Genomic DNA, 15,917 nt, shown 5'->3' with positions numbered 1-15,917 from the left:
GTGGTCCGATCCGCAGTTCAAATCTGCACGATTCGCGTAGCTGCTCGAACAGTGCGCATTTGCGATCGTGTCTATGCACGAAAGAAAACGAGAAACGAAAGAAACAAATATCTTTGGATGTGTTGGTAGCATGACTGGAAAAAAACACGAACACATTGAGAACTGCAGAGCGCACCGTGCGTTACGGGTGGGGAGGGGGGGCTCGTGCGAGGGTGTAACTCATTCCTCCAAGAGTAACTGCTAACGGGGGACGGTACTCAAATCACTCAAAAAATACACTAATTTTGCCGGACGGGAATCAGCTCGCCTCAGCGAGGGGAAAAACAAGCTTGCTCAGTACGCAGGAGGAAACGATGATAGCCTCTCAGTATGGGTTGAATCAGCTGTCATTGAGCTCGCCATAGTGAGAGCAGGCTGGATTGTTATTTGGGGCTTTTCAGACGAAAGCGATCTCACTATGAGCAGCGTGCTGTGAGAAAAAAAGAAGGGGAAAATCAGTGCAATCATCGTCGTACACTCTGACTCTTCCTTTCTATTCAGTTTATCTGTTGACTTGTTGTACTGCCATGGTTGGATTTGATCCGCAGTACATCAAGTCAGAACAGCCATATTAAACATGTAAACCATTGAAGGCTTCGAAATTTAGGTCGTTAAAAAGGCACTAGTAGACGCATCGAACCTGGAAGCAGAAATAGATCAACGCACAAGTGAAATTATTTACGATGATATCGTGTTACCTTGGATGATTGCATGGAGTTTGAGAAACATCAATGGATGATGAAGAGCAAACGATGGATATTGCAAGTAATGAATTTTGTTTTCGTGAATTGTGGAAACTAAATTTGATTCTTTTTTAATGGTAGCTGCTGATTTAGGATCCAGGCTAGACAAAGAAAAAAGATTTGGAGAAAATTTGTGCAAAACAGAATGTATAAATCCTTCAAGTGCAAATAATGGCTGGAGCAATTTTAATGTGACTAGCAATGGAAAAGGAGTGTACACTCTCTAAGCATGGATGAATTTGAAAATAACGGAGGATTTAAGAACACTGCAAAACAGCGCATGTTACGTACATGTAGCCAGCCGGCTCTGCCACTCAATTTACACTACAAGCCATTTAAAGCACGTGTTTTTATTCAGCTTTTATAGGGATCTTTGCCGAGTGTTATTTTCAAGCTTATTAGGCAGGCCTTTAGGCTTTAAGCCTTTCTGTGATCCATAGGAATGTTTTATAATTGTGCATGCAGGTCAAAAATACAAAATACATCACAAATCCATACAATTATACTTTTTTTAAGTGATTGATTAGATGTGTATTTCCCTCAGTTTTAATGTGTACCATCGTATTCAGCTGTTTAATATATCTGTGAATATCTGTGTCGGCCAGGGGCCCCAAAAATGGCACCTACGCCCCGCTCATAAGTAAAATTGCTACTCAATCCTTCTCTGACTATGACATTTGATACAATCCCCTGCTAGACGCTTCAATCAAGCCTCTACTTTCGTGTGACCGCTTAGAGCCTCCACTCGTCTTAATCCGCCATTGATAAAAATCACACACAATCCAAACTATGGCCTATCATGTAATATTAGATGGTGTTGCGGCCCTGCCGCACTCGTTTCATTCGCCATTATTTTCGTCTTTTGTGCACCAATATTTTCCGTTTTAAATTCGACTCGATGCGTATTCTCTCTAGATATTTTCAATACATGTAATATTCCTCTTGATTTTCAACGTTAACGGTTAATGGTCATCGCACAATTGGGTATCTTCTTCATCGTCAAACGCTGCTTAATTTTTTGTTGATGTCTGTCATGCAGAAAGAATCACCCTCTGCAATTTTAAAACTTTTTTTACATTCACAATAGCACTCTGTTGGGTATTTTACACTTATCTATAGGCTGCGAATCAATTATTGGTACGGGAAGATGTTCATCATCTTCCCATGTTTGCCCTCACGTTTTCTTCAAAGCATCGTGTGTCTGATACAACATGTCACTATATTTTAACTGATTTGGGATATTTGATATGCTCTTTCAACAAAAGAATCGAGAAATGTAGACCGCGGTCAACTATTGCACGTTTTACAAATGTAAATAATTCGTAGATGATCCAATGTTCTTCTAAAATTACAACACAATGGCGGCTCGATGTGGGGAAGATATTTTTACTCACTCCAAAATCCGACCTCATCATGATTTCATCATGTGAGCGGCTGTTGCTTGATCATCTCATTAGAGCAATCATCGGCGATAGATTTGCTCACCATACAAACAAAACCACGCAAACAATGTGACCCCAAATTTTGAGTGATTCATGCCGAGGGGTATGAGGAAGCTTGAGAAAGCAAGGAGAAACGCGCTGCCATGAGAGTTCGCATTCTGTTTTACACGCGCGCTTCACTAACACCAATACAAATACCGTGCTTTGACGAGCCGTCTGTGAATGTGTGTGTCTTCTTTCAGCGATCTCACCACGCAAACAATGAGACCCCAAATTTTGAGTGATTCAGGCCGAGGGGTATGAGGAAGCTTGAGGAAGCAAGGAGAAACGCGCTGCGATGAGAGTTCGCATTCTGTTTTACACGCACGCTTCACTAACACCTATACAAATACCGTGCTTTGACGAGCCGTCTGTGAATGTGTATGTGTCTTTCAGCGAGCTCAACAACTTGGAGCTGCTCGTCACATCGTGTTGTCTCGCTTACACTACAGCATCGAACCATCGCTCCGTATGTCCCCCCTCCTACGCGTACAAAACCACCAGTACAGCGCGACGCTTTGTCGGAGATGGTTGTGCGCGTTTTGTTCTAAGTCCCGCGCACAGTGTTTGTGCATTGGTGCGCATTTCGTTCAAAGTCTCGTGCGCCGGTGTGTTATGGTGAAGTGTGAAGTGAACAAACAATGAGCACAGACGCACATGCAGTGCGTGGATCGACAGGTAAGAATTTGCTGAACAGAGGCAACACATATTGTCGACAAGTTTCCCGCAGCCTGGCTCGACCCGGTACTTTACAGTACGACGCCATTCGTAAGTATGAAGGATTCTAAATGTGTTGTGAAAGTGTACTTTATGTTGGAATAAAGTGTTTAATGAAATAAAAAATGACCGTGTTTGTATTTGTTGTTAGAATAAGTGCGCATTTGCGATCGTGTCTATGCACGAAAGAAAACGAGAAACGAAAGAAACAAATATCTTTGGATGTGTTGGTAGCATGACTGGAAAAAAACACGAACACATTGAGAACTGCAGAGCGCACCGTGCGTTACGGGTGGGGAGGGGGGGCTCGTGCGAGAGTGTAACTCATTCCTCCAAGAGTAACTGCTAACGGGGGACGGTACTCAAATCACTCAAAAAATACACTAATTTTGCCGGACGGGAATCAGCTCGCCTCAGCGAGGGGAAAAACAAGCTTGCTCAGTACGCAGGAGGAAACGATGATAGCCTCTCAGCATGGGTTGAATCAGCTGTCATTTGTAGAATCCTGCCCGTTAGTTCGGTGCTGTTAATAGTTCTCTGTCCAACTGTTTATTCCAAAAAGCCCCCTTCTTTGCTTTGAGCACTTGCTTATATAGCTCTCATCAATTCCTCTCCCTCACAATTCTCTCTTTGAGCCAGTGCGCTCAGCGCTCATCCACTCATGCGATCCTCTCTCTTTTGCTGAACTTGTACGCAACTCTACATCCCTTTTCTACTCGGAAGTGAAATATGTACATTACAAATATATTTTAATTATTATTACTTAAAGCAAGAAAAGAAAAAAAACTAATCATTATACCTATTTGGGATTTTTCGAATGCGCGTGGGACGTTTAAATTCCTTCTTATCCTTTTGTTGCTGTTTATGTTGTGTACTTATTGTATTGTTTTGTTGCGTTTCTTCGTCACAAACCTTACTTAAATGAGCCACGGGCCGGCGATATTTTACACCTGCACTACTTACAACTACCGTATCATTTCCTACTTTTCTTAACACCTTAAATATCTCAATTCCATAATTTGGCTCCGATTTTCCTTGCTGGTAATGCCATACCCGCACTCTATCTCCTACTTTAATTCCAGACTGTTTGGATTTCCTTGATCTATCTGCGTAAAGTTTTCCTTTCATTTTCTTTATAGCATCTCTTTCCTTAACTTCACTATCACGATTCCAAACCTCTGTAGTTCTTAACGATGGCAATAGGCCTTTGATTGGTCTTCCAGTGAGTAGTTCAAGCGGAGCTTTTCCCGTTATGGAGTGTGGAGTGGTGTTGTACATATTTTCATATTTTATAATTGCTTCGCGCCAATCTGTTTTTTCTGCTTTCGCAATTCGCAAAGCACGAAGTATACCTCTATTATTCCTTTCCACAAGTCCATTCATCTGTGGCCAATACGGTATTGTGTGAATTATTTTTATATCTTTACGTTTAAAATAGTTTTTAAATTCTTCACTACTAAAAGGTGGCCCATTGTCACATCTAATTGATTCTGGATATGATTGATCCTTGCATATTGTCTCTAAAGCCTCGATAGTCTTACTTGCTGATGTAATTTTCATCTCAATGATTTTTATGAATCTGCTGTAGTAATCGACAACTACCAGAAACGTTCCATATTCCTTAACCGAAAAAAAATCTATTGCAATATCCTGCCAAGGACGATCTGGCATTTCTTTTCTAATCATTGGTTCTGCGTGACCCAAAGGTCTCACTGCTGCACAACCAGCACAAGCTTTTACAAAACATGTGATTTCTCGGTCCATATATGGCCACCACATTCTTTCCCTAAGTTTTCTTTTCATAGTTTCTTCGCCAGGGTGACCTATGTGAGCTATCTTTAGGGCCTTTTGACGCAATTTTTCAGGTAGAACTAATCTATCGTCCCTAACTACAATACCCTGCACTATTCCTAGTTCTTTACTAAATGCCTGATAGTGTGCTAGTTTTGGTTTCCAAGATTGATTTTCAATTGCTTTAATGACCTCTCTCATTGTTTCATCTTTATCTGTTTCCGCTTTAATTTCGTTTAACGTAATTGCTTCAGACTCGCTCTCAATGGTATATACATAATGTTCAGAAGCTTCATCAAACGATTTATCTTTATCTGAATTAGGGCATAATCTTGATAAACTATCTGAAATATTAGATGAGCCTGGAATGTATTTTACTACAAAATTATATGGCTGTAGTCTTAAAGCCCAGCCTTCCGCTCTAGAACAAGCTCGTTTGCCGCTTTGATGCTTTCCTTCAAATATATACTCTAATGTTTTATGGTCTGTAAAGATGGTAAATGTAGTACCAAACAAGTATGGATAAAATTTTTCAACAGCCCATACTACTGCTAACGCTTCTCTTTGCGTTTGTGGATAGACCTTTTCAGGTTTCGTCAAGCCTTTTGATGCAAAGCTTATAATCCTAGACATGCCTTTCTTATTCCTCTGGTTCAACACGGCACCTAATCCTGTTGGAGAAGCATCAACATACAGTTCCGTGTCCTCTTCCGGTTTGAAAAAACCCAGTTTACGTACATTATTCGACAATTCCAGTCTTAAATCATCAAACGCTGCTTCTTGCTCTTTTCCAAATACTTCTATTTCTCCTCTGATGAATTTTCGTAATGGTTCTGATCTACTTGAAAGGTGATGAATAAACTGCCCAACAAAATTAACTAAACCTAAGAAGCTTCTAGTCACTTCTTTTGTTATTGGTTTCCTAAAGTTTTTTATAGCCTCTATTTTAGCTTCTGTGGGACCAATACCTGACGCACTTATATTGTAGCCGAGGATTTCCAATTCTTTTACTTCTATAGAACATTTATCCTTATTCAATGTAGCATTATTCTTTCCTAGTATTTCTAACACCTGCTTTAATCGACTATCATGTTCCACTTTATCTTTTCCTGCAATGACTATATCGTCTATGTAGATTACTACACCAGCTATTCCTAGAAGCATTTGCGTCATAATCCGCTGAAAGATCTCTGGCACACAATTTATTCCAAACATCAATCGTTTAAAACGCATTAATCCTTTGTTTGTCATAAAAGTGGTGATTCCTCTCGAGTCTGGATGGAGTTCTACGTGGTGATAAGCCGAAGTTATATCAAGTTTTGAGAAAATCTTACATCCTTGTAATTTGTTCAATAAAGTTTCGATAACTGGAAGTGGAAAATGCTCTCGTTGTATGGCTTGATTTGGATACTTCATATTTATGCAAATTCTAATATCGTCTTTGCCCTTTGGTACCACCACCATTGGTGATATCCATTCGGGGGGACCATCAACTGGTTCTATTATATCAGTTTCTAACATCTGTTGAATTTTACTTTCTACCTTTTTCTCCAGTGCAATGGGAATGCGAACATAGGATATTTTCTTCGGCGGAACTTCTTTGTTAATAGATAATCGAATCTGAATACCGGGGAATTTCGGAAATGGTTGACATCTTTCCTCAATATTTTGTACTTCCAAGCCTACTTTCAAAACTTTTAATTCCTCAGCCGTCACTTTACCTAACAACGACTTATTACTGCCTTGCACTACAATGAATTCAGCGAAAGTTGTAGGTTTACTCTGATTAATTGATATTACTGCTTTAAACTTTAAAATTAATTTCAGAGGCTGATTACTAGCGTACGTTGTGATTTGCTTATCGCAATTGTAAGATATATCTTGAATGTTTGCCTTTGATTTTTGTAATTCTAACCATACTTGTTCTGTCACTGTGTTTACTGATGCACCGGAATCTATTAGGAAAACTACATGAACCGTATCTAACATGCATTTAACCATACCGTTGTCCAATAGTCGCGTCGTGGTAAAAATCTAATAAGAAAATAAGATATCATTACAAACACCCATACAGGATTCTACTAGCCCTCTCAATTGTGATATAATACCTCATTAAGGCTGTCCTTTTCATTCGCTTCATTTCGTTGATTTTGTTCTCGTCGATCCGTTGGTTCATTCTTTGCTCTCTTCCATTGATAATTGTTTTTGACCGAGTTCCGTCCGTCTTTCTTACAAACTCTACCAAAATGACCTACTCGTCCGCAAGAGTTACATCGTGCTTTACGCGCATAACACTCACTTGAATCCCCACTGTGTCGCCACGAACCGCATCGATAGCAGCTAGACTCACGCCATTTCCTTTTTTCTGTTACTGGCATTGATTTTACATACGCTATTGATGATTCCTGTTCCTTATCCTTGATCTTCATCTTTTGGCCTATCAGAATTTCTCTATTGATTGCGTAATTAATGAGTTCATCCAATTCCATCGTATTTTCTAACCCTTTATCTCTTACTCGCTCATCCTTTGCTCATACAGTTATTTGGTGTGCTATTTCTTTTACTATTCGTTCGTGGAAATCGCATCGTGCAGCTTGTGTCCTTAGTCGCAACACAAACTGGTTGAACGATTCTTCATTTTCTTGTTTTAGAGAACGAAAAAGCTCCAACTCGATGCGTTCGTTTCTCTTTCCCAAAAAGAAATGATTTAAACGTTTAATAGCATTGTCGTACTCCGGAACTTGTGGTTGCTGAAAGGGTATTACTGCTGGACTTGGCTGTTCTTCTCCTGATACCGGAGCCAAATTGAAGTAAATTCTCTGCAATCCTCGACCTCCACGTGCCAGCATGTACGCCAACTTCTCATCTTGCGTATTGATCTTTTTAAGCATTATTATTAGCTCAAATGCTCGGTGCCACTCCTCCCACTCACGGCGTAAATCCGAAGCATCCACCGACTCATTGAACGGTTGCAATGGCCAATTTTCTTCCATCTACAATGCAACGAGAAAAAAAATAAAAAATAAAAGGATACCTTAAATAAAAATAACTTTAACAAAAACCAAAAGAAAGAAAAAAATAAATAAATAAAAGGAAAATCCATTTTTACTGTCTTTATGCCACAATAACTAATCCCATGAAAAAAAAAAAATATTATTATTATAATTTTTTTTTAACCGCTATAAGCATGGGGAGCAGAAAAAAAAACACACACACACACACACACACACACAAGATAAAATAAATTATTCACGAAATCCATACACTCACACATCCGCACATGCACACGCATACACACATATCCTCAAAACACACATAATGTGTCCAAGAACACACATCGTAAAACTGTTCCCAGATTTATCTGATTATTCCCAAATGACAAGCCAGTACAAAAGACTGTGTCCAAAATTGATACATTATTAATGTTCTTTTGTTATCTGTCTCCAACGTTCTTATCCAACACACTTCACAGTTCCTTTGTACCGCACGTGCCGCTTTTCTTCTTTTCTTCCTATTCCCTGTCATCCAGATTTTGGCACCAAGGTGTTTACCGCAGTTTGTTTTGCACTAGTTATTTTGTCACCGGCTTCTCCTCCTCTTTTTTTTATTCTTTGTCTTCTTTACCACCATATTCGACCACACACGACTCGGCAGCAGCAGCTGGTTTTGACCCATTGTCTTATCTTTCTTCGAATTTCAACTCAGTTCTACCACTTCTTTGTTTCCGTTGAAATGTATTCTCCTCTTTTGTATTGTAGGTTATTCCACTGGTATAATGTGGATGCATACGTGAATATATATATATATATATATATTATTTTTAACTCTTTTTCAACTCACTTACACACGCACGATTGCCACCAATTCCAACTTATTTGTTTTTCATATTATTTCAATCACGGTTAATTCCACCTTTTTGTCGTCTCATTAGAACGCAATACTAATTTTCATTCGATTCATCACTTTCTAACATAACTTCACGGCCCTTTTCCCTCCCTTTTTTCTGGTGCTGCGGATAAGACCGGCCTCACGAATTTTGCTACGGAAACCCCGGACTCTTTTAGTTACTTCGGTATTTCACCGGCCTTAACTTCAATTTAGCTACGGTTTTCCCGGACTCGTTTTATGCTACGGATTCAACCGGTCCCATATTTTGCTACAGAAATTATTTCTGGATTCATTTGGGCGCTACGTTTAACGGACTCAACCCATTATAGTACTAGTTTTCCGGTCTCAATTTGTGCTACGGATTTTCAACTTTTTGTACATGCTGCGGCTTTGCCGGTCTCATGATCCAATCTCTCTCACTATTACGTTTTAACGGACTCAATTTAACACCGTATTGACTTTCCGGTCTCAATTTATGCTACGGATTTCCAACTTCTTTTTTTTTTTGCGTGCTGCGGCTTTTGCCGGTCTCATAACTCACTTTCACTTCGTGTATCGCTATTATGGTATTACACTATGTTAATTGAAGCTCACTTTTAACCAACTATTACGCTTTTGAAAACTTCACAGTACTTCGGATAAATCCGATCTTCCATTGTATATACCTTTCCTTTATTTTAACAAAATTTTCACTACCGGCTGCGCCAATTGTAGAATCCTGCCCGTTAGTTCGGTGCTGTTAATAGTTCTCTGTCCAACTGTTTATTCCAAAAAGCCCCCTTCTTTGCTTTGAGCACTTGCTTATATACGCTCTCATCAATTCCTCTCCCTCACAATTCTCTCTTTGAGCCAGTGCGCTCAGCGCTCATCCACTCATGCGATCCTCTCTCTTTTGCTGAACTTGTACGCAACTCTACATCATTGAGCTCGCCATAGTGAGAGCAGGCTGGATTGTCATTTGGGGCTTTTCAGACGAAAGCGATCTCACTATGAGCAGCGTGCTGTGAGAAAAAAAGAAGGGGAAAATCAGTGCAATCATCGTCGTACACTCTGACTCTTCCTTTCTATTCAGTTTATCTGTTGACTTGTTGTACTGCCATGGTTGGATTTGATCCGCAGTACATCAAGTCAGAACAGCCATATTAAACATGTAAACCATTGAAGGCTTCGAAATTTAGGTCGTTAAAAAGGCACTAGTAGACGCATCGAACCTGGAAGCAGAAATAGATCAACGCACAAGTGAAATTATTTACGATGATATCGTGTTACCTTGGATGATTGCATGGAGTTTGAGAAACATCAATGGATGATGAAGAGCAAACGATGGATATTGCAAGTAATGAATTTTGTTTTCGTGAATTGTGGAAACTAAATTTGATTCTTTTTTAATGGTAGCTGCTGATTTAGGATCCAGGCTAGACAAAGAAAAAAGATTTGGAGAAAATTTGTGCAAAACAGAATGTATAAATCCTTCAAGTGCAAATAATGGCTGGAGCAATTTTAATGTGACTAGCAATGGAAAAGGAGTGTACACTCTCTAAGCATGGATGAATTTGAAAATAACGGAGGATTTAAGAACACTGCAAAACAGCACATGTTACGTACATGTAGCCAGCCGGCTCTGCCACTCAATTTACACTACAAGCCATTTAAAGCACGTGTTTTTATTCAGCTTTTATAGGGATCTTTGCCGAGTGTTATTTTCAAGCTTATTAGGCAGGCCTTTAGGCTTTAAGCCTTTCTGTGATCCATAGGAATGTTTTATAATTGTGCATGCAGGTCAAAAATACAAAATACATCACAAATCCATACAATTACACTTTTTTTAAGTGATTGATTAGATGTGTATTTCCCTCAGTTTTAATGTGTACCATCGTATTCAGCTGTTTAATATATCTGTGAATATCTGTGTCGGCCAGGGGCCCCAAAAATGGCACCTACGCCCCGCTCACAAGTAAAATTGCTACTCAATCCTTCTCTGACTATGACATTTGATACAATCCCCTGCTAGACGCTTCAATCAAGCCTCTACTTTCGTGTGACCGCTTAGAGCCTCCACTCGTCTTAATCCGCCATTGAAAAAATCACACACAATCCAAACTATGGCCTATCATGTAATATTACATGGTGTTGCGGCCCTGCCGCACTCGTTTCATTCGCCATTATTTTCGTCTTTTGTGCACCAATATTTTCCGTTTTAAATTCGACTCGATGCGTATTCTCTTTAGATATTTTCAATACATGTAATATTCCTCTTGATTTTCAACGTTAACGGTTAATGGTCATCGCACAATTGGGTATCTTCTTCATCGTCAAACGCTGCTTAATTTTTTGTTGATGTCTGTCATGCAGAAAGAATCACCCTCTGCAATTTTTAAACTATTTTTACATTCACAAGAGCACTCTGTTGGGTATTTTACACTTATCTATAGGCTGCGAATCAATTATTGGTACGGGAAGATGTTCATCATCTTCCCATGTTTGCCCTCACGTTTTCTTCAAAGCATCGTGTGTCTGATACAACATGTCACTATATTTTAACTGATTTGGGATATTTGATATGCTCTTTCAACAAAAGAATCGAGAAATGTAGACCGCGGTCAACTATTGCACGTTTTACAAATGTAAATAATTCGTAGATGATCCAATGTTCTTCTAAAATCACAACACAATGGCGGCTCGATGTGGGGAAGATATTTTTACTCACTCCAAAATCCGACCTCATCATGATTTCATCATGTGAGCGGCTGTTGCTTGATCATCTCATTAGAGCAATCATCGGCGATAGATTTGCCCACCATACAAACAAAATCATCTCGCCTCAGCGAGGGGAAAAACAAGCTTGCTCAGTACGCAGGAGGAAACGATGATAGCCTCTCAGTATGGGTTGAAGCAGCTGTCATTGAGCTCGCCATAGCGAGAGTAGGCTGGAATGTCATTTGGGGATGTATTGGTGAGAAAGAACACCATAAGCCCACCTGATATATACAGGAGGTCCCCGAGATACACGGTTCATGGGGACCGAAATCGGCCGCCAAATACCACGTATCTCGAATTTCCACGTAAGTCGAATCTTGTGATTTGCAGCCAAAATATCACTAATTTTCGAGCAATTTTGCAAGTAGAGGGTGGTTTTAGCCACCAAATTAATTATTTGATATGTTTCTAATGAATTGAACAGTTTTAAACCTTTTGAAATGGTATTTTACATTCGATCAATACGAAAATTATTTGGTATTTCACAATGGATGTGTCAAATCAGTACAATTTGCTCAAGAACGGTCAAATTTGGAAAACCTCGTATCTCTGAATCCGCGTATAAGAGGTACCGTGTATCTCGGGGACCGCATGTACACTCACTTTGGTTAAATGTTTGCGTTTTCAACAGAGCTCTTGCCGAAATCTGCCAATATAATCTGGACACACTGGCCCGCAGGGCAAAAGCTCGCTCGAAAGGTCAATAACCGTCGCAAAACGTCAAAAACGACCGTCGCCAGCGCCTCGGTATCGTTGCGAGTTTCGCTCGCTGGCGACGTCGGTTTGCAGCAAGGTGTGTTTATTTAGAAGGTGAATTATTAGCGCGTTTGCCGGGCGCCATGATTGAGTATTGTTATGTCAAATCGCATACAATTTTCCATACCCCCCTACAGCCCTTCCCGATTTTAATACCGGAGCCCCAAGGTGGAATGTATAATGAGGTGTAGTTATAGCGCTTTTGGCGATCCCCCCCCTGGGCTCCGATTTTGACCGATGGTTTTCCACTTGTATATGTATTGATGGATTGTTTACGTTTTGCATAGTCAATATTTGGTGGAGATCAATTTGGGTGAATATTTTAGTTTATTAGAACGCAGCCCGTGATTTAAAATGGAAATTTTCCTTCGAAAACTTGAAGCGTTCGCCAAACGCGGAAAACTAACTGTCAGTTTTCTTCGTCTTCTTCTTCCACCTAGCTGTCAAAACGGGCTTATAACTTGACCTGATATCTTTACTGTCCTTGCGGAGCCCCCAGTCAAGGTGTATGGATATTAGGAGATGAAGTGCTTCAGAGCAAATTTACATTTCACGACTTGACATAACAATACTGCGTGCTCTGGTATTAAAATCGTGAAGGGCTAGAGGGGGGTATAGAAAATTGTATGCGAGTTGACATAACAATACTCAATCATGGCGCCCGACAAACGCGCTATTAATTCACCTCCTAAATAAACACACCTTGGCCCCCAGTATTGTTATGTCAAGTCGTGAAATGTCAATTTGCTCTGAAGCACTTCACCTCCTAATATACATACACCTTGGGTTTGCAATACTTGTGACCAAGGTGTATGGATATTAGGAGGTGAAGTGCTTCAGAGCAAATTGACATTTCACGACTTGACATAACAATACTGGGTGCTCCGGTATTAAAATCAGGAAGGGCTGGAGCGGGGTATAGAAAATTGTATGCGATTTGATATAACAATACTCAATGATGGCGCCCGGCAAACGCGCTAATAATTCACCTTCTAAATAAACACACCTTGCTTGTGACGTCGGTTTTGACGTTTTGCGACGGTTTTGCGACGGTGGCCGCCAAAAAGCTCGCCTGACCTTCGGACCAGTGTGGCCAGATTATATTGGCAGATTTCGGCAGGAGCACTGTTGAGAACACAACCATTTAAATTTAATCAATTATTTTAACGATCAATTTCTTTTTACCCTACTAGCATAGAGAATGAAAAAGTGTGCGTCTTTTATAAATAATGTGTGAGGTTTGAAGTAAGATTGTGTGAAGCTATGAATTGAAATGTGCGTTTAATTTGCAATAAAAGTGATAAAATATGTATAAACCAAGTTTGATGTGTTAAACTTTTCTTTTGATTCGGGTGCACCAAGTCCGTGTAAAGGGAAGCGCACAGCGCGCTACGAAAGAAACGAGCGGGAGGGGGTTTCAGTCTAGCGCAGCGCAACTCGCTGGAATCAAGTGGGGTACCAATTCAGCACAGCGCAAGCCGAAAGAAACGGAAACGAAGGTTATAAGGAAAATACAATGAAACAGCGCGAGCGAGCGTTCTTTTCAGTGAGAGCGCCTCGTGCATTTTAAAGGCATGCAATAGAGCGCATTCGTTCCGTGGTAGCACTCCATCCGCCATTCATTAATTATCAGTCCAAAACAACGGGCTTCGGATCCGATCTTGGGCCGGACCCCCACCGTGTGTTTCTACCTTCCCTCGCCTGAAAATTTCATTCCCTTTGTCGGTCGGGTAAGCTTTAACCGCCGACAGCGAGATTCAAATTCAAATTTAAATGATTTTCTTTGACGAAATTCTCGGAATCCACGCAACTGACATTTTCTACCTATTATCCCAAACGCCACAGATTAAGCTTAAACGACTGAAAATTGAATATTCATAGAAAAAAATAAAGCTCCACAGTTTCATTGGTTTGATCAATAGATGGCGTATTATTACTCTCATTATATTGCTATCCTGCAATGTATTTGCACCTATATAGCATTCTTACTTTCTGAGCAAAATTCTGTATGAATGGTCGTGAGATCAGATACGTGGGTATCAACACCAACGACCATCACTCAAATCTCACTTGCTTCAGTGCTGGTGGTATCCATTGGAGTTTAGTATTTAAACAATCGTATCGCCGTTCTAGTTCTAGCGATGCATCTCAAATAGCCAGCTCGTACTTATAGCTGATTTAAGGCTGTTTAACGAAAAATCGTTCCGATGTCGTACTTTGTGACTGATTAAGAGATAGACGGTACTTTGCGGAACTATGGAGCTTTTTAACAGGCACATGGTACTTTTTGGAACTTTGCGGCTGATTAGCACTATGTGTAAGGTTCATGATGGAACTTGAAGGCTTGTTAAGAAAGCGTACCGAACTTGGTGGAACTTCATAGCTTTTTAATGCATGACATCGGTGCAAGGTGGCTGTCAAAGTGTCAAAGACAGACGCCGTCAATCATCTCATTGTTGCTGTACAAGTTAGATAAGTTAATTGAAAGAGGATTATTGAGTGAAGTGATTGTGAATCATCAGCAACTTGTGTAAAATTTTGTGTAATTCATCAATACGAAAGATTTAAAATATACATATGTGTTTAAACGAAATAAATCTTGTTGTTGATTTCATCGATGACGCTTGCTTGAAAATAAAACACAAAGAAAAATAATCCCTGGCATCATGGCATAAGGAAGCTGCTTAGGAGCTGTTTGAGAGGAAATGAGAAAGCTCTCCTCCAAGCGATGAAGTTCAACTGGTTGGACCCAAGTAGCACAATCCTGTTATAAACCGTTAAAAGTATGCCTAAAAGTATTACTTTTAGCTTTCCATACAGCAGTAATTCAGGGCTTAAATTACTGCGTAACGTTATCTTTTCTTCGTCGATTTTCGTTCATTTTTCGTTAAAATTCAAAATGGCGTCGCCATTTTTTAACGAAAATGATCAAATTTAACGAAACTACGAAAAGGATGGAATATATGCCTATCCTGCTCCATTACTTTATTGCCTGCTTCTCATACCCACAACCTCCTCGAGCTTCCTCTTTTGCCCTCGAACTGAATCGTTCGAGTATAAAGAATTCGTGGAAAATTTGGTACATTGCATGAATTGTTCTCACAGAATAAAACAATAAGTCAGAGGAGCAAGTTTTTTATTTTTCAATTGTGTGAGGCTGAATACCACAAGCACTGCATATTTTGCAATTCTGCAGGTATTGTGCTTAAATTTGCTCTTGGTCAGCTGACAACCTAGTGTCCTGTGCAAGGTAATATTTAAAATAAGACATATAATTTAGTTTTCAAGTAATTGTTCATTTTTCACTATTGAAGGATCAAACAATGGGATTTCCATTGTGGAGACCTTAGGCCCTAAGGGATATGGAGAATTACACTCTTAAAAATTTTTGCCGAATCTCGGATAATTTTTGCCGAGATCTGCACAACTGAGATCTCGCAAAGATCTCGTTTATTTTTTCTGTTGCCGACATCTCGGTTAATGTCATTTTGTTTTGACGTTTACGTTTAACCGAGATATTCGGTTAGAACAAATCGAGATTTCGGCAAAATATAAAAACATTTTATTTTTATTTTAGTGATTTTATTTGCGTATCAAATGGGTTTTTATGTGATGGAAAGCGTTGGGACAGGCGCCGATTCAACCGCCGGATGGGGCACAGCGTTTGGATGTGGTACCGGTACAGGAAAATGAGCCGGACAAGGAGCGGGCACTGGTACAGCACGGTTCTGTAATGCGGGCAGAG

General features: G+C 39.9%; 1 protein-coding gene across 3 annotated transcripts; it reads right to left on the bottom strand.

The window, feature by feature from the left end:
* Positions 1 to 3,328: 3,328 nt before the first annotated feature.
* LOC121602663 (uncharacterized protein K02A2.6-like) lies at positions 3,329 to 9,854 on the bottom strand. 3 transcript variants are annotated; one of them, XM_041931430.1, is made up of 3 exons: positions 9,201 to 9,854; positions 6,880 to 7,764; positions 3,329 to 6,805 (listed from the first exon to the last, which is right to left on the bottom strand). In XM_041931430.1, exons 2-3 carry the CDS (start codon positions 7,258 to 7,260, stop codon positions 3,767 to 3,769), a joined length of 3,420 nt encoding a protein of 1,139 aa, XP_041787364.1. In that variant the 5' UTR covers positions 7,261 to 7,764; positions 9,201 to 9,854; the 3' UTR covers positions 3,329 to 3,766. The 3 variants fall into 3 exon arrangements, with proteins under 3 accessions (XP_041787364.1, XP_041787363.1, XP_041787365.1); XM_041931429.1 differs by having other exon boundaries at positions 9,325 to 9,854; XM_041931431.1 differs by lacking the exon at positions 9,201 to 9,854 and adding an exon at positions 8,616 to 9,165.
* Between the last annotated feature and the right edge of the window lie 6,063 nt (positions 9,855 to 15,917).

Source organism: Anopheles merus, unplaced genomic scaffold (genome assembly GCF_017562075.2).
Source record: "Anopheles merus strain MAF unplaced genomic scaffold, AmerM5.1 LNR4000561, whole genome shotgun sequence".
NCBI lineage: Eukaryota > Metazoa > Arthropoda > Insecta > Diptera > Culicidae > Anopheles > Anopheles merus.
The sequence above is the reverse complement of the archived record's forward strand: the minus strand, read 5'-3'. Positions and strand labels throughout refer to the sequence as shown.